A 24,560-nucleotide genomic window follows, 5' to 3' on the forward strand; every position below is an offset into this window, starting at 1 on the left:
AAGTGAGTCACACCATTGTTAAGTGAATCCAAACTTTCCACCTTGACTTGGCTTGTCGGGAGGTCACAAAAAGGGGTTACATGACCCCCCCAGGGATGCTGTAACTGTCATAAGTACGAGCCAGTTGCCAAGCACTTGAATTTTGATCATGTGACCCTGGAGATGGCTGCAACGATTGCAAGTGTGAGGCTGGCCATAAGTCACTCTTTTCAGTGCTATTGTAACTTCCAAAGGTTGCTAAATGAACAGTTGTAAGTCAAGGACTATCTGTATTTAGCAGACAAAATCTACGTGGAGATGACTGCTGTGCACATGGCGACTTACTAGAGCAGTGGTTCTCAACCTTTCTAATGCCGCGACCCCATAATACAGTTCCCCATGTTGTGGTGACCCCCAACCACTTATACATCACCGGGTGCCAGGGGCGTGGCCAAAGAAAAGGGGGAAAAAACGGCGGACAGCCTTGTTTGGCGACCCCCGTGAAATGGTCGTTCGACCCCAAATGGGGTCCCGACCCACAGGTTGAGAACCACTGGACTAGAGATAAAATTAAGAATTCCTTTAAAAGTGCTTCCCAGCAGTGAACATCGGCTATGGATCTGCCGTATCCTGGAGGCAGATGGCAGCTGACCAGGTGATTTCTCCTAAATGCTACACACAACTGAGGGGGCCCACTGAAACATTTGGGGTGTCACTTGAATGCATCAGCAAAGGGGATTCATCCTGAACCACACACACACACACACACAGACAAAAACACAACGCCCTACACCCAGCAACCCCATTCAAGGAAAGGAGACATCCCTGCTTCGCCAATAACCATCTCCCATCCTCCGTCTCTTCTCTAATAATTCACAAGAGAAATGCTAATTAGCTGGAAGGAAGGAGAAGCCAAGGACGGACTTTGTCCTGTCGTTTTCAAAGATGACATCGTAAGAATCTCACAGGGATTGAAAAGAATTGCCACGCAACAACAAAAAAATAAGACCCCAACAAAAAAGAAATTCTTCATTGTGATCTCTGCCTTCCATCTCTCTCCCTCTCTCTCTCTCTCTCTCTCTCTCTCTCTCTCTCTCTCTTTCTCGCTCTCACTCTCACTCTCTTGCTCAGTCTCTTGCTCTCTCTCTTGCTCTCTTGCTCTTTCTCAATCTCTCTCTTGTTCTTCCTTTCCCTTGCTCTCTCTCAATCTCTCTTTCTTGTTCTCTCTCTTAATCTCTCTCTCTCTTGCTCTCTTTCTTAATCTTTCTCACTTGTTCGCTCTTTCTCTTGCTCTCTCTCAATCTCTCTTGCTCTCTCCTCTTGCTCTCTCTTAAACTCTCTCTCCTCTCTTGCTCTCTCTCAATTTCTCTCTCTGCCCTCTCTCTTGCTCTCTCGCTCTCTCTCTTGCTCTTGCTCTCTCTCGCTTGCTCCCTCACTTGCTGTCTCTCTCTTGCTCTCTCTCCTGCTTTCTCTCTTGCTCTCTTGCTCTCTCTCTCTCTCTTTATTATTCTCTCTCTCTTTCTCTCTCCTTCTTTCTCTCTCTCACACACACACAAATCCCCCACAATCAAACAAAATGTTAATAGACACATCACGTACCCATGGCAACATCTTCCATACCACATCCCATGAAGATGTCCTTGACGAGATGCTTCCTTTGGAACTAATGGCTAAAGAAGTAATGGGCCACAGCATTGTTTTTAGGCAGTTGATGATTAATTAGGAAATACGGTGGGCTTTGACCATTTAGACATTATTTGGTTCCCGTTAATCAGAAGCAAGGAAGGTGATTCAAGCCCCATTATTCCCAGCCTGTGTCCTTGTACCTGCTTTAATCTATTAAGGGCAAACACATGCTTCAAAGAGGTACTAATCCAAACATATGTTACACAACAGCTCCTCATAAACTTTTTTTTTTTAAGGGGAAGCAAAACCTGAGGTGTGGAAGAAACTATACAGCTTTGGGGAGGGAAGGTTACTTTGGGCTGGGGTTTTATTTGTAATTCATTCCCAGGAGAAATGGATTCGCCTTCGGGTCTGTTTTTTTCTTCTCCCCTGTCTACGAATCATGCTATTATTATTACAAAGTTTGTTGCTCCAACATTGGAGATTTTAATGAAGAGAATGGACAGCCACTGGTGATGATGACCCAGGGCACAGCACAGAGGCAATGCAGTCAGCTGGCAATTCAAACCGCCCTTTAATTGCTCCAAATTTTCCCGAAATGCTCCCACGTTTCTGGCAAGCCTCCAAACAAAGGAAGACAAACACACACCTTCAGCCACCTCTGGCTGCAAGTAATTTCACATACAGTCTGATTAGGAGAGGAATTTACTCAAGGCCACGGAGATAACAAGGAATGACACATACATCATAAATCTAACGAGTCTGTGTGAATACACGCTTGCCTGAGCAGTTTAAAAAGGAAAGCCAAAATACAGTCCAAGATCTTTGAACATCCAAGCAATGTTGTCAGCCAGTCCAATGGTCAGAGTTTCCGGGTTTCCAGCAGAAGTCACAGAACAAGAGATCATCAACAACACACACAAAACTCCAAGGAATCAGCGTTTGTTCCCGACAAATGCCTCTCCCCACAGCGTCTCCTTAAATCTCAGTCTCCAGGTATGCCTTGTGGAAAGGGACAGGACACTCTCCTCCCGAGTAGTTGAGCCTGCCTGCATTGTTCCCTCCTTCTCTCCACTCTCCGTGCTCTAGGATCAGGTGGGGGTGGCCCTTGCTCATTGCCTGAACTCTGCCTCTCCTGCTCCTCCTGTCCCAATCCTGAAGGGCCCTGGCCTGCCTCGGCCTGCTCTTCCCCACATTCCTCTGAAGCCACAGACACCTCTCCCTCGACCTCCATAGGGTCCCATTCAGCTCATTTTCCTCCGCAGATGCAGGCTCCGACGGAAGCATGACACACTTGTCTGAAATGGTGTAGGTTCTCCCGCTTGAGCAGGGTGTTGGACTAGAAAACCTCCAGGATCCCTTCATTGTTATTGTGTTATTATTATTCAAACTATTGTAACCGCACTTCTTGATTTGGGCATGTGTGTTTCGGGGTGTGTGCTGGGCATGTATTTAACATTTCTTTGATGATCATAAGAACACAGATAATAGGATTTAGATGAAGTTTTCTAATTGTTCAGGAGCCAATGCTCTGGCGGGGCTTTTCCTGGCAAGAGCTGCTTGCTGGGTTGGCAACATTAATGGAGCATTGGATGGTTCATGGATTCCTGGGGCTGGAAGAGACCTTGGAGGTCTTCCAGTCCAACCTCCTGCTCAAGACAGGAGTCCTCATAGCATTCTGGACAAATATCTCAAAGGTGCTTTTTTTTTTTCAAATGGACTTTCCTGGGTTTTTTTTTTTCCTCTGAAAACCTTTTGCTTCTCATCCAAGAAGCTTCTTCAGATCTAGAACTAAAGAAGCATCTTGGATGAGAAGTGAAACATCTTCAAAGGAAAAAAAACCCAAGAAAGTCCAGTTGCCTTTAAAAAAAAAAAAAACCACATCCAGGAACTGGATGACTGAAAATCTCACAAAAATGGAAGGACACTAAGGAGAAACTTCCTGACAGTTAGAACAATTAACCAGTGGAACAACCTGCCTCCAGAAATCGTGAATGCTCCAACACTGGAAGTTTTTAAGAAGAGACTGGACAGCCATTTGTTTGAAATGGTAATAGGGTTTCCTGCCTGAGCAGAGGGTTGGACTAGATGACCTCCAAGGTCCCTTCCAACTTCTTCTTCTTCTTCTTCTTCTTCTTCTTCTTCTTCTTCTTCTTCTTCTTCTTCTTCTTCTTCTTCTTCTTCTTCTTCTTCTTCTTCTTCTTCTTCTTCTTATTCTTATTATTATTATTATTATTATTATTATTATTATTATTATTATTATCGATCATTGCACAGTCAGCCAGATGTTCAGACTGGATTTGGCATTTTGTCTACCTATCGAGTCCTTACCCAGGACCTGGGATAGGCAGATGTGGATGTTGATGGTATTACAGGTATCGTCGCAGGATGGAAGCAGTTCCTAGTAAGGCCGCCTTTTGCAATTGACTAATAGCGAATTTGTCAATGCCAATGGTGTTCAAGTGGTGCTCCAGTTGTTTTGGGATTGCACCCAAGGAGCCTATTACTATTGGTACTACCCTTGCTTGCTTTTGCCACAGTCCTTCTATTTCTGTTTGTAGGTCTTTGTATTTTGTTATCTTCTCCATTTCTTTCTCGTCTATTATTATTATTATTATTATTATTATTATTATTATTATTATTATTATTATTATCAATCATCGCACAGTCAGCCAGATGTTCAGACTGGATTTGGCATTTTGTCTACCTATCGAATCCTTACCCAGGACCTGGGATAGGCAGAAGTAGATGTTTGATGGTATTATAGGTATCGTCGCAGGATGGAAGCAGTTCCTAATAAGGCCGCCTTTTGCAATTGACTAATAGCAAATTTGTCAATGCCAATGGTGTTCAAGTGGTGCTCCAGTTGTTTTGGGATTGCGCCCAAGGAGCCTATGACTATTGGTACTACCCTTGCTTGCTTTTGCCACAGTCTTTCTATTTCTATTTGTAGGTCTTTGTATTTTGTTATCTTCTCCAGTTCTTTCTCTTCTATTCTGCTGTCTCCAGGCACTGCCACGTCCACTATCCAGACTTTTTTGTCTTTCTTATCGACAATTGTTAAGTCTGGGGTGTTATGTTGCAGGTGCTTGTCTGTTTGAATTCTGAAGTCCCAGAGCAGTTTAATTTTATCATTTTCTATGACTTTCTCTATTTTATGATCCCACCAGTTTTTGCTTACAGGCAAATGATATTTTTTGCAGATCTTCCAATGCACCATTGTTGCTACTTTGTCATGCCGCTGCTTGTAATCAGTCTGTGCAATCTTCTTGCAACAGCTTACCAAGTGGTCCACTGTTTCTTCAGCTTCTTTGCATAGGCGGCACTTACTGTCTGTTGCTGTCTTCTCAATTTTGACTTTGTATGCATTTGTCCTTAAAGCTTGGTCTTGTGCAGCCAGAATTAGTCCCTCGGTCTCTTTCTTCAATTTTCCTGCTCTTAGCCATTGCCAGGTTTTATTATTATCTGCTTTCCCAGCTATTTTTTTCATGTATTGGCCATGTAGTGCTTTGTCTTCCCATGCCTCTATTCTGTTCTTCATTTGGTCTTTCTTGTAGGCCAGTTTGGTCTCTCCAGTAGTCAGTAAGCCTTCCTGATATACTAATTTCAGTGCATCTTCATCATTGTTCTTCAGATATTCTTCCAAAGCCATTTTTTCTTCTTCAACCATCTGATGTACTTGTAGCATTCCACGCCCACCTATTTGCCTTGGTAGATAAAGTCTATCAATGTCACTGCGTGGATGAAGGGCATGATTCATTGTCATTATTTTTCTGGTCTGCCTATCCATTGCTTTTAGTTCTGCTTGAGTCCAGTCCACTATTCCAGCTGTGTACCTAATGACTGGGATTGCCCAGGTGTTGATTGCCTTTATGGTATTTCCTCCATTGAGTTTGGACTTTAAGATCTTCTTCACTCTCTTGATGTATTCACCTCTAATCTTTTTCTTGACTTCAGTGTGCTTGATGTTGTCAGCTTGAAGGATACCCAAGTATTTGTAGTATTCTTCCTCATCCAGACTCTTAATGTTATTTTCGTGGGGCATCTTGATTCCTTCAGTTTTCACTATTTTTCCTTGTTTGATAGTAAGTGTGGCACATTTGTCCAAGCCAAACTCCATTACAATATCTTGGCTATATATACGGACAGTGTTGAGCAGCGATTCTATTTCAGATGATGTTTTTCCATACAGCTTCAGATCATCCATGTAAAGGAGGATGGGATAGTCTGGCAGATGTTTTTGATGTTTGATAGCCATGTCCTGAGTTATTCAGTATTGTTGACAGAGGAAACAGTGCAATAACAAATAGTAATGGTGATAATGAATCTCCTTGAAATATTCCTCTCTTGATATTAACCTCTCCCAGCTTTCTCACCATTGATCTGCAACTGTGTCTTCCATTGTGCCATCGATCTTTGCACAAATTTTCTGATGTTTCTACTGACTCCTGTTATTTCTAGGCACTTGATTATCCAATCATGTGGCAGAGAGTCAAATGCCTTTTTGTAGTCAATCCATGCCACATTCAGGTTGGTCTTCCTTCTCTTGCAGTTTTCCAAGATCATTTTGTCTATTAGGGGTTGATCTTTTGTTCCTCTGCTATTGGGGCGGTTTCCTTTCTGCTCAGGTGGAAAGAGATTGTTTTCAACTAGATGCTGTTGTACTGCATCAGCTACACACCAGTTAGTAATTTGAAAGTTGTTGGTAAGCAGGTAATTGGCCTGTAGTTACCTGGTGTTGCCCCTTTTGCTGGATTTTTCATTATTAGGTAGGTTTTCCCAGTTGTTAGCCACTTTTCAATTTCTCCTCCTTGTAGTATATTGTTGAATTGCTTGGCAATGAGTGGGTGTATAACAGTTAGATGTTTCAACCAAAACCCATGCAGTTCATCTTCACCTGGTGCTGACCAATTTTTGATTTTCTTTGCTCTTTTTTCTACCATTTTTGTTGTTATTACTAGTTCTTTCATTTCAACTTCTGTTTTATTTGCATCCACCTCTTTTAACCAAGCTGCATCCTTGTTGTATTTCTTTGGGTTATCCCATATCTGCTTCCAGAACTGCACTGTTTCTTCCTTGTCAGGTACTGACTGATTCCTTGCAGTTTCTCCATTGATGGATTGGTAGAAACGTTTCTGATTGGATTGAAATTGGAGGTTCTGCCTATAGTTTGCAATTCGAGCTTCATATCTACTGATTTTCCTGGCTATAGCTGTTATTTGTTGCTTTATTATTTCCAGTGCTTCCTTGATCTTCCTTGTTTCTAAGTGGTATTTCTTGATTAGGTATTCTTTGGTCTTCTTGTTCTTCAGCTTCTTTTCTTTCATCTGTTCTAGCTTGCTTGCATGTGATCTTAACTTGCTGATCTTATTTTCTAGTCTAACCTTCCATTTTTGTGGTGCACTGTTTGTTTGTTTTTCTTTTTTGTTGATTTTACATCCCAGGTATTCTGTTATAACTGCAGCTGTGCTGTACATTAATTGGTTTGTTTCTTGCAGTGAATTGGTGCTTATACTTGCTATTGCAGTATTTGCATCTTTTAATGCTTGTGCTAGCTGTTTCTTTGGAACAAGCTTCAATGCAGGCAGCCTTATTCTGTTGTTTTTGTGCTGTTCTAGATGCTCAGTTATTCTTTGTTTCAATTCTTTTATTTCTTTAGTTAGAGGGTTTTGTTCTTCCTGAGGAAGAGGTGCCTGGTTTCCAAATGAGAACAGTTGTATATCTCTGCTGGATTCCTTCACTGCCAACTCCCCCTGGTTTGCCTCTACATTCTGAATTACTTCTGGTAAGGCTTTGATTTCTTTGCCCTGGGTAAACCTTTGCAGTTCGTCCAATTCTGTTTCTGTGAATACTTTATTTCGTGTTATAAATCGGCGTTGATCTGCTAGTCTCTGTTCTGTTATTTCTGATTCTGGATGTTGTTCTTTCCAGAATTGGTGCATTCGTTTTAGATATCCTCGCCTTGTTGGACTTGATCTGTAGTAACAGATCATTATTTCTTTGTTTTCCATCACTGTGTATCTGCGACGGGTAAACACCTTTTCTTCCAGTAGTTCTGCAGCTGCTGGCCCTGGTTGCTCAGCCAACAGTCCTGAGTCCTGTAACCCATTTTTCACCAGATATCCAGGAACTCCAATATCTAGTGCGGACCTTGTTAACCCGGGCGACGTCCGAGCCGGTATGGCATTCTGAAATTTACGTCTCACCATATTATTATTATTATTATTATTATTATTATATTATTATTATTATTATTATGGATCATCGCACAGTCAGCCAGATGTTCAGACTGGATTTGGCATTTTGTCTACCTATCGAGTCCTTACCCAGGACCTGGGATAGGCAGATGTGGATATTTGATGGTGTTACAGGTATCGTCGCAGGATGGAAGCAGTTCCTAATAAGGCCGCCTTTTGCAATTGACTAATAGCGAATTTGTCAATGCCAATGGTGTTCAAGTGGTGCTCCAGTTGTTTTGGGATTGCACCCAAGGAGCCTATTACTATTGGTACTACCCTTGCTTGCTTTTGCCACAGTCTTTTATTATTATTATTTTTATTATTTTTTATTTTATATTTTATATAATAAAATTTTATTATTATTTATTATTTTTGCCACAGTCTTTTATTATTATTATTATTATTATTATTATTATTATTATTATTATTATTTTAATTGCCACAATGGAAAAAGCTGATGGAGTTAGCAGAGATGGCTAAACGGTCTGCTTTGATTAAAGAAAAGAACACAATTACTTTTGTTTCTACTTGGAAACCGCTTCTGGACTTTATGCTTGAGGTGGGAAAAAAATGAAACTTTGATTTTGGGTTTTACCGATTAGATAGGTTTGTTGTTATAGAAATGGCTAGTTTATACTGTTATCTAAAAGTAAAAAGTTGAGGTTTGATGCTATTATCTTACTCTACTGAACCATGGAGAATCAGAAGTCAGCGCCTTTTCTTTCTTTCTTCCCTTTTCCCTTCCTTTCTCTCTCCCTTATTTTGCCACTATTTTCTTTTGTATTATTTTGTATTTTATATTATAAATTAATTAAGAGAGAGAGAGAGAAAGAATCACCGTAGACATCCCAATCAAATGATTGTGCAGTCTATTCTTGAAAACCTCCAGCAATGGATATCTATGGAGATTCTCAGTCATCTAGGTCATGGTTATTCCAAAGGTGCTTTTTCCAAAAGGCAAGTGGATTAGAATAGAATAGAAATTAGAATATAGAATATAGAATAGAGTAGAATAGGAATAGAACAGAATTCAGAATGAATAGAATAGAATAGAATAGAATAGAATAGAATAGAATAGAATAGAATAGAATAGAAATTAGAATATAGAATATAGAATATAGAATAGAATAGAATAGGAATAGAACAGAATTCAGAATGAATAGAATAGAATAGAATAGAATAGAATAGAATAGAATAGAATAGAAATTAGAATATAGAATAGAATAGAATAGGAATAGAACAGAATTCAGAATGAATAGAATAGAATAGAATAGAATAGAAATTAGAATATAGAATAGAATAGAATAGGAATAGAACAGAATTCAGAATGAATAGAATAGAATAGAATAGAATAGAAATTAGAATATAGAATATAGAATATAGAATAGAATAGAATAGAATAGAAATTAGAAATTAGAATATAGAATAGAATAGAATAGAATAGAAATTAGAATATAGAATATAGAATATAGAATATAGAATATAGAATAGAATAGAATAGAATAGAAATTAGAAATTAAAATATAGAATAGAATAGAATAGAAATTAGAATATAGAATAGAATAGAAATTATAGAATAGAATAGAATAGAATAGAATAGAATAGAATAGAATAGAATAGAATAGAATAGAATCTGTTAGGGACCTTGAAGGTCTTCTAGTCCAGCCTACACTCAAGCAGGAGACCAAATACCATTTCAGACAAGTGGCTGTCCAGTCTCTACTTAAAAGGCCCCAGTTCCAGGTTGTATTTCTCTTTAACAAGCTTCCACCCATTACGTGTCCTGCCCTTTGGAGAATAGGTGGACCCCCCTCTTCTCTGTGACAGCCCCTCAAGTGCTGGAAGACTGCTATCGTGTCAGCCCTAAGCCTAAACATACCTTGTTCCCTTAGCCATACAATTTAGCCTCCAGACCCCTTATCCCCTTTGTTGCTCTTCTCCGCATTCTTTCTAGCATCTTCCAGTGGGGAGAAGAAATTCAAGGTTCCAAGCAATGAGCAGCTATTCTCACCTGTCCTTTGTATGCCAACGAGATGAGGAACTCAATAGCCCCTTGGCAATGAAGATGGCTACGCTAAGGCAGTCTAAATGTATGGACAGAGAGCTACAGTCTAGCTGATGACATAAGGGTGTTACTTGAGATACACAGCCATCCAATTTTCCATCCCTGAGGATGAAATGACACCACTTATCTCCTGTAATCGAAATGATGTCTTAAGGCTCAGACTGTTAACTACAAAAAGGCAAGGAATGAACTAGTGGTGAGCAGAATGTCGCTCTTTTCTGGTTCACCAAAAGACCCTCTTTCTTTACATTGTTCTACAGTTGAAAAAAGGAGAGGTTATTGACGTCAAATCTACACAACTCTCTCCGTATTTTTTTTTTATTTAGGAGCACCTACCAACATCGTAAGTGTGAAAAATGGTCATAGGTCCCTTTTTTTAAACTACTGTTGTAACTTTAAACGGTCACTAAATGAACTGTTGTAAATTAAGGGCTACCTGAACAGCCATTCTCATCAATCCAATATTCCAATATCTCAGGGGCTGCCCCAAAGAAGAGGGAGTCAAGCTATTCTCCAAAGCGCCTGAAGGCAGGACAAGAAGCAACGGGTGGAAACTAATCAAGGAGAGAAGCAACCTAGAACTAAGGAGAAACTTCCTGACAGTGAGAACAATTGATCAGTGGAACAGCCTGCCTCCAGAAGCAGTAAATGCTCCAACACTGGAAGTTTTTAAGAAGAGACTGGACAGCCATTTGTCCGAAATGGTGTAGGGTTTCCTGCCTGAGCAGGGGGTTGGACTAGATGACCTCCAAGGTCCCTTCCAACTTTACTACTACTAAAAAAAAAATCTCTGCTTTTCTTATCCTTTTTTTTTAATCTTTTCATGCATTCACAAAAATCTACATTTGACTGGACTGAGACCTCAGTGCTTTGAAGGGGAATGAATGATAGGCAACATATTGCCTGTCATTGCTCATAGGCAAATCCCACTATATGTACTTTATTAAAAAAAACAGGAAAATGTCATCCTCCTTTTCCTCCCATTTAATTATTTGCAGGGGGGGGGATAAGGCCTTAGGAAAAACTGCCAATTAAAAAAAAAGGTTCTGATTTTTAAAGGTTTTTTTCTCCTTTTCCTTTACATTTCTATTCCCCCTCCCCATAGAATGGTGCATGCAATTCCTAATAAAGCCTTCCGTTATTTTTATATCATCAAAAAGTCCCCTGGGATTCCTACGGCGCGCCGGAGACATTTTTGAAAACAATAATGCTAATGATTATGCTAATGCAAATAATGGCGATAATAATGTTGATGCTTTGCAACACACCAACTCCCCATTTCATTCAATTCCATTAATTAAAAGGCTCTAAAGCAGACATGTCAAACACAAGAGCTCGGGGGCCAGATGCTGCCCATGAAGTGGTTTCATGTGGCCCGCGAAGCCATCCTGGAAACAGTGAGGGAACGGCCCTCTCTGCCTTGGCCCTGGCCCAGGCCAGTTGGGAGCCAATGTACAATTTTGTGGTGGCCCTCTATGCTGAAACACATTCAGTCTTATCTCCATAAGCCCCCCCCCCCCGCACATGGCCTGAGAGGAACAGTGAGGCTCCTCCAGTGGACCATGCCTTGGCACTTGCCCCGGTCCCACCCCCTTCTGCCAGAGACCCTCAAATCTGTCCCATATGGAAAAGCAAGTATATCCGCCTGCCAAACCAATGTAGATTAGCCTGCTCTATTGTATTCCCTGTAGCTACCTTTGATTGTGAGAACGGGACCTTAAAAAAGTAAGACAGGAAGAAAATCAACTTGTTTGAGGTGAGGTGCTGGAGAAGGCCCCTGCCTATTCCTTGGAGAGCAAAATACCAGAGGGCATAACCCCAGACGTGTCACTGGAAGGCAAAATCACAAAACTGCGCCTCGCTTACTTTGGATATGTCATGCAGGGGAATTCACTGGACAAAGCAATTGTGTTTGGAAGAGTTAGCAGTAAAAGGAAACTATGCTGCCAAAGTGCACAGTAGCTGGACACCATCAAAGCCAGGGGTCTTCAAGCTTGGCTCTTTTATGACTTGCGGACTTCAACTCCCAGAATTCCTCAGCCAGGTATGTGGCTGAGGAATTCTGGCAGTTAAAGTCCACAAGTCATAAAAGGGCCAAGTTTGAAGACCCCTGATCAAAGCTGACCCCAACCAGAACATAGGACAACTCAAAGAAGTGGCGCAAGATTGGAAATCATGGATTCCACCTGTCCCATAGAATCGCCAAGTGTTGGACAGGATTGTATGGACATCATCATCATCATCATCATCATCATCATCATCATCATCATCTTGTGGGAGATGAAAATATAGCCATATAACAAGATGAGGCGGAAGCAAACATGAAATTGGCCCCCACAGAAGTGATTTGAAGCTTTAACTTGAACTTTATGCTGTTTCTCAATAAGGATTTACTATTTGTAATCTGCTGAGCTTTGTGCAAACTGAAATTGCAAAGTAGGCAGTTCTGTGTATATTTGGAATATGAGTATTGTAATCGTGGGAAAAAAGGAACGGAAAGTAGCGGATGGATGCGGGTTCCAATGTACACAGGTATATGTGGAGAGTTTTGTTCAGCTAGAAGGTCAGCAGGAAGTCAGCAGAAGTCAGCAGACCCTCTGCCTACAGTAATAGTAATAGTAGTAAAGTTGGAAGGGACCTTGGAGGTCATCTAGTCCAACCCCCTGCTCAGGCAGGAAACCCTACACCATTTCGGACAAATGGCTGTCCAGTCTCTTCTTAAAAACTTCCAGTGTTGGAGCATTCACCGCTTCTGGAGGCAGGCTGTTCCACCGATTAATTGTTCTCACTGTCAGGAAGTTTCTCCTCAGTTCTAGGTTGCTTCTCTCCTTGATTAGTTTCCACCCGTTGTTTCTTGTCCTGCCTTCAGGTGCTTTGGAAAATAGCTTAATTCCCTCTTCTTTATGGCAGCCTCTGAGATATTGGAATACTGACCTGATTGATTTGCCATTGGCCTATAGCTGTCCTTTTGGAATCTGCTATGCCATATGGTCCTCACTGCAGTGGGTTATTAATGTAAGTGCTGCTGTGTTATTATGCTTGCTATGTTCCAAATTATTAGCAAAATAAACCTCTGAATCTTAAAATCAGAATGATTGTTTTGTGCTGCTGTCTCTCGTCTTTTTCATCGGGTTTTTCCACGACAATCTCTTTGATGCCTTCAAAACTATTGGACTGGGATGAGGAAAGCTCAGAGTTAAATTGTCACTCAGTCTAATAAAAAGGTAAAGGTTTTCCCTGTCTAGTCATGTCCAATGCTAGTGGTCATCTCCGTTTCTTGGCTGAGGAAGACAGCATTGTCTGAAGACATTTCCGTGGTCCTGTGGCCAGCATGGCTACATGCCAAAGGCGTACGGAGGGCTGTTACCTTCCCACCGAAATGATATCTATTTATCTACTTGAATTTGCATGCTTTCAAATTGCTAAGCGGGCAGAAGCTGGGAGCTCACCCCTTCGTGTGATGCTCGGTTCCCGCACCTGAGCTGCCAGCTTTCCAGCTGAAAATCTCAGTGTCTTTTACCACTGAGCTGTCACACAGCTAACACTGGCCAGTTATTCTTCCCCATCGCACCCCACCTCAAGTCTAATATGGCGCAAAGTATCCTAGATGCTGTTCCTACTTCTTAAAGGAAAGATGAGGTGGACATGAGCCATGCAATCAAACACCCAGTTAAGATGCCTCATTTTTGTTTTATTTAGACTGAAATGTTGATGCCCTGATACTGTCACCATATGCATCACATAGACTGGCCAGCATTCCAAAACAGTATTTAAATAACTTGTTGGAAAGCATTTTTATAAAAGGTCAACTCATTTTTTATCTCTTACTCCCTGCGCACCGACCAGAATAAAATTACCTATGTAAAATTCAACATTATTTGTTGAGCATTAAGCTCTTTCAATGTTATGACTGTATTTCAGCCAGGGGAACAGCCTGAACAACAACAACAATAACAACAAAAACCAGCATAATTTCACCCCAATTATGGAGGGTGAGCAGAATAACAATTTAGCCTGAAAGCTTCAGGTAGACTGCACACGTTTAGAAAATTGGAAAGGCAAAACTCATTTCTTCCAACCGGCCAAAAAAAGGTTTCAGAAATTCTGCACACGCCAAAACATGAGATCATTTCATCGTCTGCCATCGTCTGCCGGAAGACAGTTAAGCGAGTCCTTCCCAGATCGGTTTGGATTTGTCGATTTCATTGTGATGGAAGCTGATTTGTTAAAAAGCGCTTGGGTGCCTGCCCAAAAGCCCATCAAATCATTTTGATCGATTCAGAAGTGGCTGCATCAAATCAACCTGGTTCCGCTTTAAGAGCTGATTTGTTAGTGTTGCCTTCAAACCGAATATTCAGATCAGAGCTTTTCACAGCTCTGGAAGACACAATGTAGGTGAGATGCGCTATTAGGAACTGTCATCCCCTCTTCTGCTAAATTTAGCAGTGCGGTTGAATGGCTCTTGAAAAGAGATTTTTTTTTTAAATTCTATTTTTTAAAAAGTGCTTTGACAATCCTCCCTTCCTCCACCAGATTCCCCCAGTAATCAAATAAGTCAGAAGGTGTAGATCTACTTATAAACTACTCAAAATCAAACTAAGCAAGTATTTGAGGTTTTCTCCAAAATACTAATGTCTGTCTCCAACATTTTAATTGGGGGATAGAGTAGGGTTTATATGGATTTTTACATGGTAGGTTTAATGCTGTATGTCCTTCAAAGTCACCTGGGTGTGGCCCTACACATTTCATAAATAAATAAATTTCACAAAGGCAGGCATTTGTAACTCCTGTGCAAATTTACTCCTGAATCTGGTACTTCTTTTTCCCATGGTGTTTCACTATCTGATGAATGTACATACATACATACATACAAACATACATACAAACATACATACATAGATACATACTCATTCATTCATTCATTCATTCATTTAGCATATGGCACATAATGCATGGACTTGCAATATATATTAACATTTGATCTAAGTTTAAAAACCCACTAAAATTATGAATGTTAAAAAGATCTATATTCAGATATCAACGTTTAAGCGAGGGGTGTCAAACTCAATTTCATTGAGGGCTGCATCAGCATTGCGGTTGCCCTTAGGGGGCTGGGTGGGTGTGGCCAGGGTGGGTGTGGCCTACTGGGTGGGTGTGGATGGAATGGGTGTGGCCTACTGGGTGGCTGTGGCCATCCCTACATCGTTCGCATCAAGGGTGCCTGTGGGGGCCTGGGCAGGAGTGGGACAGATCTGAGGGTCTCTGGCAGAAGGGGGTGGGACCGAGGCAAGCGCCAAGGCATGGTCCATTTCTTCATTCCTCACAGAGGGTGACACCTCCCCAGCATGCACCCAGGGGGCGGGGCCAACACAGCAGGGGCTGGTTCCTCGCTGATTCTGGACGGCCTTGTGGAGCTAAGACTGAATGTGTTTCAGCATAGATGGCCACCACAAAATTGTACATTGGCTCCCGGCTGGCCTGGGCCAGGGCCAAGGCAGCGGGGGCCGTTCCCTCACTGTTTCCAGGATGGCCCCCGGGCTTTGTGTTTGACATGTCTGGTCTAAGCCATTTAACCACGGAAGCATTCATATCGTTTATATGAGAAAAAAAATGAGATCTTGGAAACGGTATATGCCCTCAGCTTACAGCCTAAATAAATTTATTTATTTATTTGCTTAGCAACAAAAAATCCCTCATTGTGATCATAAATTGAGGACTATCTATAATGTACTTCAGTAGGGTTATATGAAACGCCGCAGGCATCGGCTGCACGCTTAAGGATTCTTGCATGGAGCAGTCGGAGGGCTTTGAACCCTGGGCAGATGTGAAAAAAAGTCCAAATCTTTTTGCTTAAAGGGGGAAAAAAATTGCTGGGCAAATTTAGATGTAGCAAATTCAAGTGTGGTTAAAGTACACCCGAGAGAAATGCACTTTCAGTGCACACAAACTTATTAATTTAACCAGAAATGGATCTAGGAAGCTTTCAAAAAAACACGTTAATTTTTTCCCAAGGAAATTTTTAAAAAACAATGCTTTCCATATATTGCTGCCAGAGCTGGAGAACTCAGCAACTAGCAATATTAGTTGTACAGTATACTATAAAGAATAAGCTACAGAATCAGGTGGACAGACAGACAGTGGCTTCACTTCACTGTTGGAATCTTGCTTGCCTCTTAGAACAGTGGTTCTCAACCTTTTTAATGCTGTGACCCCCCAACCGGTCGTAAGTCGAGGACTACTCAACCGGTCATAAGTTGAGGACTACTCAACTGGTGCAACACCGTTTGCAGAATGGGACTTTTGGCAGGGCAGAGACAGCCTGGACAATTCCTATTGGCTTTTGAAAGCCAATAGAATTAGACTCTATTCAAGAGAGTCTATTCTATTGGCTTTCAAAAGCCAATAGAATAAAAGGAGTAGCACAGCTAAGGAAAAGGGGGAAAAAAATGGCGGACTGCGTTGTTTGGCGACTCCCGTGAAATGGTCGTTCGACCCCAAATGGGGTCCCGACCCACAGGTTGTGAACCACTGTCTTAGAAAGTTGTAGGTCCTGTAAGAAGAATGCCGGCATGGAGGCTTTGCAGCTACAACTTTGTAGGTACAAGGAACAAGGCTGAAATTGGTACAACTTATCAGTTCTCGCTTGATTGGTTCCTTGATTGGGACATGATAGCAGTCTTCCAATATTTGAGAGGCTGCCACAAAGAAGAGGTGGGGGGTCAACCTATTCTCCAAAGCACCTGAAGACAAGACAAGAAACAATGGATGGAAACTAATCAAGGAGGGAAGCAACCTGGAATTAAGGAGAAACTTCCCAACAGGGAGAACAATTAATCAGTGGAATGGCTTGCTTTCCAGAAGTTGTGGGTACTCCATCACTGGAGGTTTGTAAGAAGAGATTGGACAGCCATTTGTCTGATATGGTACGGAGCCTCCTTCTGGAGCAGGGGCTGGACTAGAAGACCTCCAAGGTCCCTTCCAACTTTGTTATTCTGTTCAAAAAACCTAAAAAGGAAACAAAAAAACCAAAATACCTCCTCACCAACAATCAATACTCAGATAAGCAGAGGTTTAACACCAAGATTAATATCCGATCAACAGTCAAGAAGTAAACTGTTCTCCAGTCAAGGAACTATCAACAGAGACAAACAAGTTGACCATAAATAATCCAAGCAAGGAACACTCAAGAACACTTCCACCGTCAGGGCAAGTCACTAATATATAAACAGGGAACAAATCCTTCCCCCTTGTACCACTGAAGATGTTACTTAGTTTGGTAATGAAACATCTGCAAGAAAACAAACAAGCTGAGAGAGCATTAAGGACCGCCACATCTCAGAGGTGTTTTCAGACAGGCCTCTCCCATTCAACAAACACACAATGATGGTGAGCATTTGGATAGTTGCTAGGAAACATCTACCATGACACAAAGAGCCCATTTAGCTATAAAAAAAACCCATCACCTTGGACCTTTCCCTTGAGCCCAGGGAATAATGCTCACCAGAATAATATGAGCAGATTTCACTGTGAGACAAAAGATAGAAACACTATAAAATGGAAACTATTTAGAGATAGAATGAGATGGAATCTTGAAAGAAAGACACACACACACAAGAGAGAGAGAGAGAGAGAATGATGGGTGGGTGGTGGGTGGGTGGGTGGGTGGGTGGATGGATAGATAGATAAATAGATGGATGGATGGATGGATGCATGGATGGAGAGAGAGATATAATGATGGATGGGTGGATAGATAGATAGATAGATAGATAGATAGATAGATAGATAGATAGATAGATAGATAGATAGATAGATGGTGGATGGATAAAGAGAGAGAGATAATGATGGATGTGTGGATAGATAGATAGATAGATAGATAGATAGATAGATAATGATGAATGGGTGGATAGATAGATAGATAGATAGATAGATAGATAGATAGATAGATAATGATGGATGGGTGGATAGATAGACAGATAGATAGATAGATAGATAGATAGATAGATAGATAGATAGGTAGATAGATAATGATGGATGGGTGGATAGATAGGTAGGTAGGTAGGTAAACAGACAGACAGACAGATAGATAAATAGATAGATAATGATGGATGGATGGATAAATGGATGGATAGATAGATAGATAATGATGGATGGGTGGATAGGTAGGTAGGTAGGTAGGTAGGTAGGTAGGTAGGTAGGTAGGTAGGTAGGTAGATAGATAGATAGATAGATAGATAGATAGATAGATAGATAGATAGATAGATAGATAGATAGATAGATAGACAGACAGACTGTATGAGTATCCATGCATTCGGACCAAGGCCGCCTTAGTCAGGATTTCCATTTAACTGAAAATTTCACTTTTCCTGTTATGCTAATAAAAATTGCAGTTAATCTACCAACTCATTTAAGTAGCCGCAGCTTCACCTAAAAACATTTACAGAAAACAATGTCAGTGGGATTAATGAGTTTTGTCTCCATATACATATGTTGTACGGGCAGGCATACAACTGGTTCACACATATATAAAGATTGCTGGTAATGTGCATGTGTGAATGAAGGTCAAGTGCTCCGTTCGTGACACTGTGATATTTCACATCTTGCAGAATTCAGTGCTTTGCAACAGAATCGTTTTCAATATTGAAGTGAAAGGACAGTGATTGGTTATTCCAAGCATCTCCAGGAAAATTATGAATTTCTCTCCAAAATATTAAAGCACAATTTAAGCATGATATGGAGAGGACAGAAACCTACCCTGTGAGCCAAAAGACAAGCAGAAATTATGAATAAATAAATAAATAAATAACAAAAAAAGAGATACAAGGTCCTATCCTGGTAGAATGTGAGCAACTAAACATGAAATGAATATAGGAGGAACTGGGAGAAGAGAAATGGATCAACAGTTAAAGGGACAGTTGTGTAAGCACTAGGTGTGTCTTCCTAAGAGGATCTCTCACAGGTGGGGTCCCATTCTGTTCCATACGCCTAGTTGGCAGAGATATACAAAAGAACAACTCAGAAGATTACCAAAACAGGGGATTCCTTCAGGAACGCCTCTAGACTTGGACTTCAGATGACAAAAAGATCTTGAATGAAGGTGACCCTGAAACGGATTAGTATTACTTGACAAACTGACTCCTTGAACTCTATTGGCCAAACCTACTTTGTAACTTTGTGGACTATCTGAAGCACTAGCAATAGCACATAGACCAATGGTTCTCAACCTGTGGGTCGCGACCCCATTTGGGGTCGAACGACCATTTCATGGGGGTCGCCAAACAACGCAGTCCGCCATTTCCCCCCCCTTTTCCTTAGCTGTGCTACTCCCTTTTATTCTATTGGCTTTTGAAAGCCAATAAAATAGACTCTCTTGAATAGAGTCTAATTCTCTTGGCTTTCAAAAGCCAACAGGAATTGTCCAAGCTGTCTCTGCCCTGCTGAGCCCACCAAAAGTCCCATTCTGCAAACGGTGCTGCAAATTGTCTGCAGTGAAGGCGAGCTGTCTGGAAGTTTCCACCCCTCCCTGCTGAGCAACTACTAAAAATGTAAGTAAAAGAGGGCCAGGGGTGGGAGGTGGGAAGCCGGCGGGAGCAGGGAGGGTTGCTGGCGCATGTGGGGCCCGGCGGGTGCCTCACCTCCCTTGGGCTGGGCCAGCTGGTGGCCCAGCCAGTGATCGGCCTGCTCCGTCTCTGCCGCTTGCCAGCTACGCCTCGGCCGGCGCAGGGGGCGTCACCATGCATGCATGGCGCTCCCGGGCAGGGAAAGTCCTTGACTTACGACCGATTGGATAGTCCTCGACTTATGACCGGTTGGATAGTCCTCGATTTATGACCGGTTGGATAGTCCTCGACCTACAACTGGTTGGGTAGTCCTCGACTTACGACCAGTTGGGGGGTCGCGGCATTAAAAAGGTTGAAAACCACTGACATAGACTCACATACCGCTTCACAGTGCTTTACAGCCCCTCTCTAAGCAGTTTACAGAGTAAGCATCTTTGCCCCCAACAATCTGGGTCCTCATTTTACCGACCTCGCAGGAAGGATGGAAGGCTGAGTCAACCTTGAGCTTGGTGAAGTTTCCAAATAATACTCAAAATTGACCACATGGAACTGCTTACACATTTTGTGGCCACTTCCTAGTCTAAGTTGATACTCTGAAAAGGTTGTAGGAGAATTATCAAGAATCTGACAAAAAAAAAACAAAACACTGAAGACATTTTTACTTGTAAGGACAGAGATGGACCCAGTTGTGCACCAAACTGCATATCTTCAGAAGAGGCTACCCCCCCCCCACTCTCTGGACAGATGGATAACAAGAAGAGTTATAAGATGAAGTGATACGTATACATTTACATTAATGCGTTTGCAGCCAGTGGAACTGAAATAATTGAAGGCATGTGTGTTTGAATTCATAGACGTGATTCAATTGATATTTCTTGCACTGGCAATTTAACAATCCCGAGAGATACATTCTTTGTGCATATTAACATAAAATTCCCTCTTGCTTCGGTTAAAAAGTGCCAGTGGTATATATTCTGACTAAATACTCACAAAGGGAAGAAAATACATATATACGAAATGGCATTTTACTCAAATAGAGGCAAACTCTTGGTCCTGGTTCCAGAGGCGCTTGCAGGATTTGATCCAAAAAGTCAAGAAGGCAACCACAGGAGTGGGATCAAAGCCCTGTCCATTTTAAAAATATATTTATTTATATTTTCTATTTCTAAACTGCCCCTCTCCTTCAGAGAAAGGCTCTTGTGTGTGCCAGATAGAGCTGGGCTTTGATCACATTTTCTGTGGCTGCCAACTTGTTTTTTTTTTTTTTTTAAACCACTCTCTGCAGATACCCATGAATCTAGTTCTGCCATGTATTTCAGCATCTTCTTAGATCAGGGGTCCTCAGCCTTGTCAACTTTAAGACTTGTGGACTTAAATTTAAGACTTGTGGACTTCCTCAATTCTGGGAGTTGAAGTCCACAAGTCTTAAAGTTGCCAAGGTTGAGGATCCCTATCTTAGATTACAAAGTCCCTGAGCTGGGAAAATTTTTCCCTATGTCATCCTTTGTTCCCTGTCTGGTAAACTCTCAAATTCATTTTTCTCGCCATGCACATGTATACACAACCCGAACTAGACTGCTGTTTCTCTGTGTCATATATGTGGGTATGTGCATAATTCTGTATTTGTTCATTTATTTTTGTCATATTTATGTAGTGTGTATTGGAGGTGGTGATCCTTTGAGAGCTGAATGTAATGAAATTTCATTTTAATGTATGCCGGTTAGTGTACATTCAAAATAACAATAAAGTTATTATTCTATTCTATTTTTCTATTAAGTTGAGTCCATGCAGGAATCTAAGCCAACATAACCTTGATTGTCAATTAGCCTCTGCTAGAACACAGTCAGTGAAGTGAAGGTCACTACTTAGTCAATGGTTGCATTATTATTTTTACCATTATTTAATTTATTTATTAAGAAAATCTACAGGACCACCCATCTCAGTCATGATCATTACAGCTTCTAAAAATAAAACGCCAATAATAATAATAATAATAATAATAATAATACCGTCAAACATCCACATCTGCCTATCCCAGGTCCTGGGTAAGGACTCGATAGGTAGACAAAATGCCAAATCCAGTCTGAACATCTGGCTGACTGTGCGATGATCAATAATAATAATAATAATAATATATTATGTACATGTTATTGGACATACCAATATTCTATCTTGACAGAGCAAGTTGAAGATCAGGAACCTTGGAAAGGTAAGGAAAAGGTGGAATAGACAACATCACCACCAGATGGATCTGTAGCTGACTGACAAACCATACTCAACGAGTACTCCTCAATGGCACTACTTCCACATGGAGAGAAGTAAGCAGTAGGATACTACAAGGTTCCGTCTTAGGCCCAGTACTCTTCAATATCTTCATCAATGACTTAGATGAGGGAGTTGAAGGGGAGCTCATCAAATTTGCAGATGACACCAAACTGACAGGAGTAGCCAACACCCCAGAAGACAAGCTCAGGATCCAAAAAGGTCTTGACAAACTTGAACAATGGGCCCTAGCCAACAAAATGAGTTTTAAAGTGGAGAAAAGCAAAGTTTTACATTTAGGCAGGAAAAACCAAAGGTACAAATACAGAGAGGGGGAAGACCTGGCTTAAAAACAGTTAACTGTGAAAGGGACTTTGGAGTCCTAGTGGACGATCACTTGACTATGAGCCAGCAGTGTGCAGCAGCAACCAAACAAGCTAATACAATCCTGGTTTGTATAAACAGAGGCAGAGAATCAAGACCACACAAAGTATTAGTACCGCTTTATAAAACTCTAGTAAGACCACACCTCGAATACTGCAGCCAGTTTTGGTCACCTTATCACAAAAAAGATGTAGAGAGTTTGAAAAAATTCAGAAAAGGGCAACGAAGATGATCAAAGGCCTGGAGACTAAAACATACGACAAACGGCTACGGGACTTGGGTTTGGCTAGTCCAGTGGTTCTCAACCTTTTTAATGCCGCGACCCCCAACCGGTCATAAGTCGAGGACTACTCAACCGGTCGTAAGTCGAGGACTACTCAACTGGTGCAGCACCATTTGCAGAATGGGACTTTTGGTGGGCTCAGCAGGGCAGAGACAGCCTGGACAATTCCTATTGGCTTTCGAAAGCCAATAGAATTAGACTCTATTCAAGAGAGTCTATTCTATTGGCTTTCAAAAGCCAATAGAATAAAAGGGAGTAGCAAAGCTAAGGAAAAGGGGGGGGGAAATGGCGGACTGCGTTGTTTGGCGACCCCTGTGAAATGGTCGTTCAACCCCAAATGGGGTCCCGACCCACAGGTTGAGAACCACTGGACTAGTCTAAAGAAAAGAAGAAATAGGGGAGATATGGTAGCAGTGTTCCAGTATCTGAGGGGCTGCCACAAGGCAGAGGGGGCCAGGTTGTTCACCAGAGCACCAGAGGGAAGGATGAGAAACAATGGTTGGAAACTGATCAGAGAGAGAAGCAACCTGGAATTAAGGAGAACCTTCCTGACAGTGAGGACAATCAACCAGTGGAACAGCTTCCCTCCAGAAATCGTGGGCGCTCCACCACTGGAGATTTTAAAGAAGAGACTAGACATTCACCTGTCTGAGACAGTATAGGTTCTCCTGCTTGAGCAGGGGGCTGGACTAGAAGACCTCCAAGGTCCCTTCCAGCTCTATTCTATTCCAAACCTTTTGTCATAAGGATAAAATAAGTAGAAATTAGAAAAATAACCTTTAAAAGCATCTGACAGGCGGAAAAACAAATTGCTGCAAGCTGCTTGTTGTGACAGCAGATGATAAATATAATTGCAACGTACCATCAGTACATTTAATAAGAGCACTTAATAAGTGGATATAAAATCTGCTCTTCTCTGACCTTTTCTACCCATTCGCGGACATGACCTATAGAGTCTCATAAGATCTGAAAATACCATGTTCTGGGAGACCATTTTTATGCAATCAGAAAACAAGCGATCAGAAAAATACGCTGTTTTGTCCTGAGAAGATGGATTCCACTTCGGAAAAACCCAAGACCGAAACCGTTCCTGGTGACCAACCCAAAAGCCAAAGAAATGGATCATTTAAGGATACAATCCCATCACGAATTCAAGGTTTTCAGATCAATTAAAGGCAAAAAAAGAAAAGAAAAAGTCACTCCCTTCTTAAATGGCAGCCTTGGAATTTAAGACCAAAGTCCACATTTTGTAGGAGAGACGTGAAATTCATATGCTGGTCATGCCGTTGGAAACAGCTTCTGTACAATCATGAGCCCTTCCAGGAAAAGATCTGCGTATAGCCTCCCAACCATTTTCTAATGCAAAGTCAACCACAGAATAAAGGCATTTGTAACTGTTATGCAGGTATGACACCTATATTCCATAGGCAAAGCCAGGATACAGCCCCTAAAGTCTTTATTGATTGACTGTTGCAAACATTCAGAGGCTGAAAGTAAGCCACTAAAAACAGCTGAATACCACCCCGTTGTAATACCATACTGTTAGCCTTCTCATTTTGTTTTTTCTCCAATTAAACCCTCCAAACAGCACACACAAGATCGCAACAGATTCAAAATAACAACAGTACAGTTAAGATATAACCCCTGTCCATTAAAAAAAAAATGTTTCCAATTATTACCACTGTCTTCTAATAGAAAAAAAAAATCACATCCATTTCCTTGTTTACTTGATGTATTAAAAAAAAAAAAAAGCTCCAACATCACCCCATTCTAGGCCACCGGCACCCTGATCTTCTCCCAAGCGTCACATTTTGTAAAGTCACTCACCATGAGTAAGCTGAGAGCAGATTCAGACGTTTTCTGCGTAGCCATATCTTTCATATAAATCCTCTCTCAGATGCAGCCAGCTCTGGGCCTTCCTCACAAGGGCAAAGTGTCCGGCAGGCAAGCACACTCTGCAGTCTAGAAACACAAAAATCCAAAATCAAGCTCGGAGGGAAAATGGCCTGGGAGGAGACCAAGGTGCCTAAGAGATCTTTAAAAAAAAAAAAAAAAAAACGGGGGGGGGCAGGAAATTCTGCTAAAGAGAAGCAAGCTTTAAACTAGGCCAGATTTTTACACTGGAGGGAGAAAGCAGGGATGCTTGCAGAAGAGATGAAAAAAAC

General features: G+C 41.4%; 1 protein-coding gene across 1 annotated transcript in view; it reads right to left on the bottom strand.

Moving 5' to 3' along the window:
- Positions 1-24,351, bottom strand: part of FRMD4A (FERM domain containing 4A) — a 451,440-nt gene extending 427,089 nt beyond the window's left edge. Inside the window, exon 1 of the mRNA XM_039357562.1 lies at positions 24,223-24,351. Within this exon, the coding sequence (XP_039213496.1) occupies positions 24,223-24,276 (54 nt within the window). The 5' untranslated portion in view covers positions 24,277-24,351. The remainder of the gene's footprint in view (positions 1-24,222) is intronic.
- Positions 24,352-24,560: the final 209 nt, after the last annotated feature.

Source organism: Crotalus tigris, unplaced genomic scaffold (genome assembly GCF_016545835.1).
Source record: "Crotalus tigris isolate CLP2741 ecotype Arizona unplaced genomic scaffold, ASM1654583v1 scf7180000018925.3142382, whole genome shotgun sequence".
Lineage (NCBI taxonomy): Eukaryota > Metazoa > Chordata > Lepidosauria > Squamata > Viperidae > Crotalus > Crotalus tigris.